The following is a 557-nucleotide window of genomic DNA, read 5'->3' as shown; positions in this document are numbered from 1 at the left end:
ATTCTCTGGCTTTCCCCAAGCATGGTTTCAGTTAATCGAAAAAAAAAAAAAAAAAAAAGAACTCTCCTCCTACACGAGTAAAATACGGAGGAGTATGTGAGAAAATCAGGAAAGCCTCACTATACTCTGACCACCTGTCTAACAGCACAAGTTCTTGGCCTAACATTCCCATCAAGTCCTTCCCAGGGTAAAAGGCAATGAGCTCATCCTACCTCTGGTCAGTAAGCTTTCTGGCATGATCTGCCCAGAAGTAAATTGAGATAGCTGTTCCTTGAGCCTCTTCACTTCAGCTTGCAGCTGGCTGACATTTCCTTGGGTGTCTTCATTCACCACAGCCTGGAAAAAAAATTAGTAAAGCACTGAAAGACCATGTTCCAAGTTGTACAATCCTGTTTGTGTGTTTGTTTAGTATGAGTTGGAGTTAGGAAGACCAAACAAAACTGCACATCTGTCTTGCCAACAGTCAAAAGGCCACCAAAATAGTATGTTAAAATGGGAAGTTCTCTCTCTGTGTGTAGCCCAAGGAGCACAGCTGGGCTCTCTTCCTCTTGCCAGCC

The 557-nt window shown here is 43.4% G+C and overlaps 1 protein-coding gene across 1 annotated transcript in view; it reads right to left on the bottom strand.

The window, feature by feature from the left end:
* Kif15 (kinesin family member 15) overlaps positions 1 to 557 on the bottom strand; it is a 53,091-nt gene that overhangs the window by 30,020 nt on the left and 22,514 nt on the right. Inside the window, exon 11 of the mRNA XM_005348151.3 lies at positions 213 to 336. Within this exon, the coding sequence (XP_005348208.1) occupies positions 213 to 336 (124 nt within the window). The remainder of the gene's footprint in view (positions 1 to 212; positions 337 to 557) is intronic.

The sequence above is a fragment of the Microtus ochrogaster genome, chromosome 5, assembly GCF_000317375.1.
Source record: "Microtus ochrogaster isolate Prairie Vole_2 chromosome 5, MicOch1.0, whole genome shotgun sequence".
In the NCBI taxonomy this organism is placed as follows: Eukaryota; Metazoa; Chordata; class Mammalia; order Rodentia; family Cricetidae; genus Microtus; species Microtus ochrogaster.
Note: the sequence above shows the minus strand (reverse complement) of the source record. Positions and strands in the feature narration are given on the sequence as shown.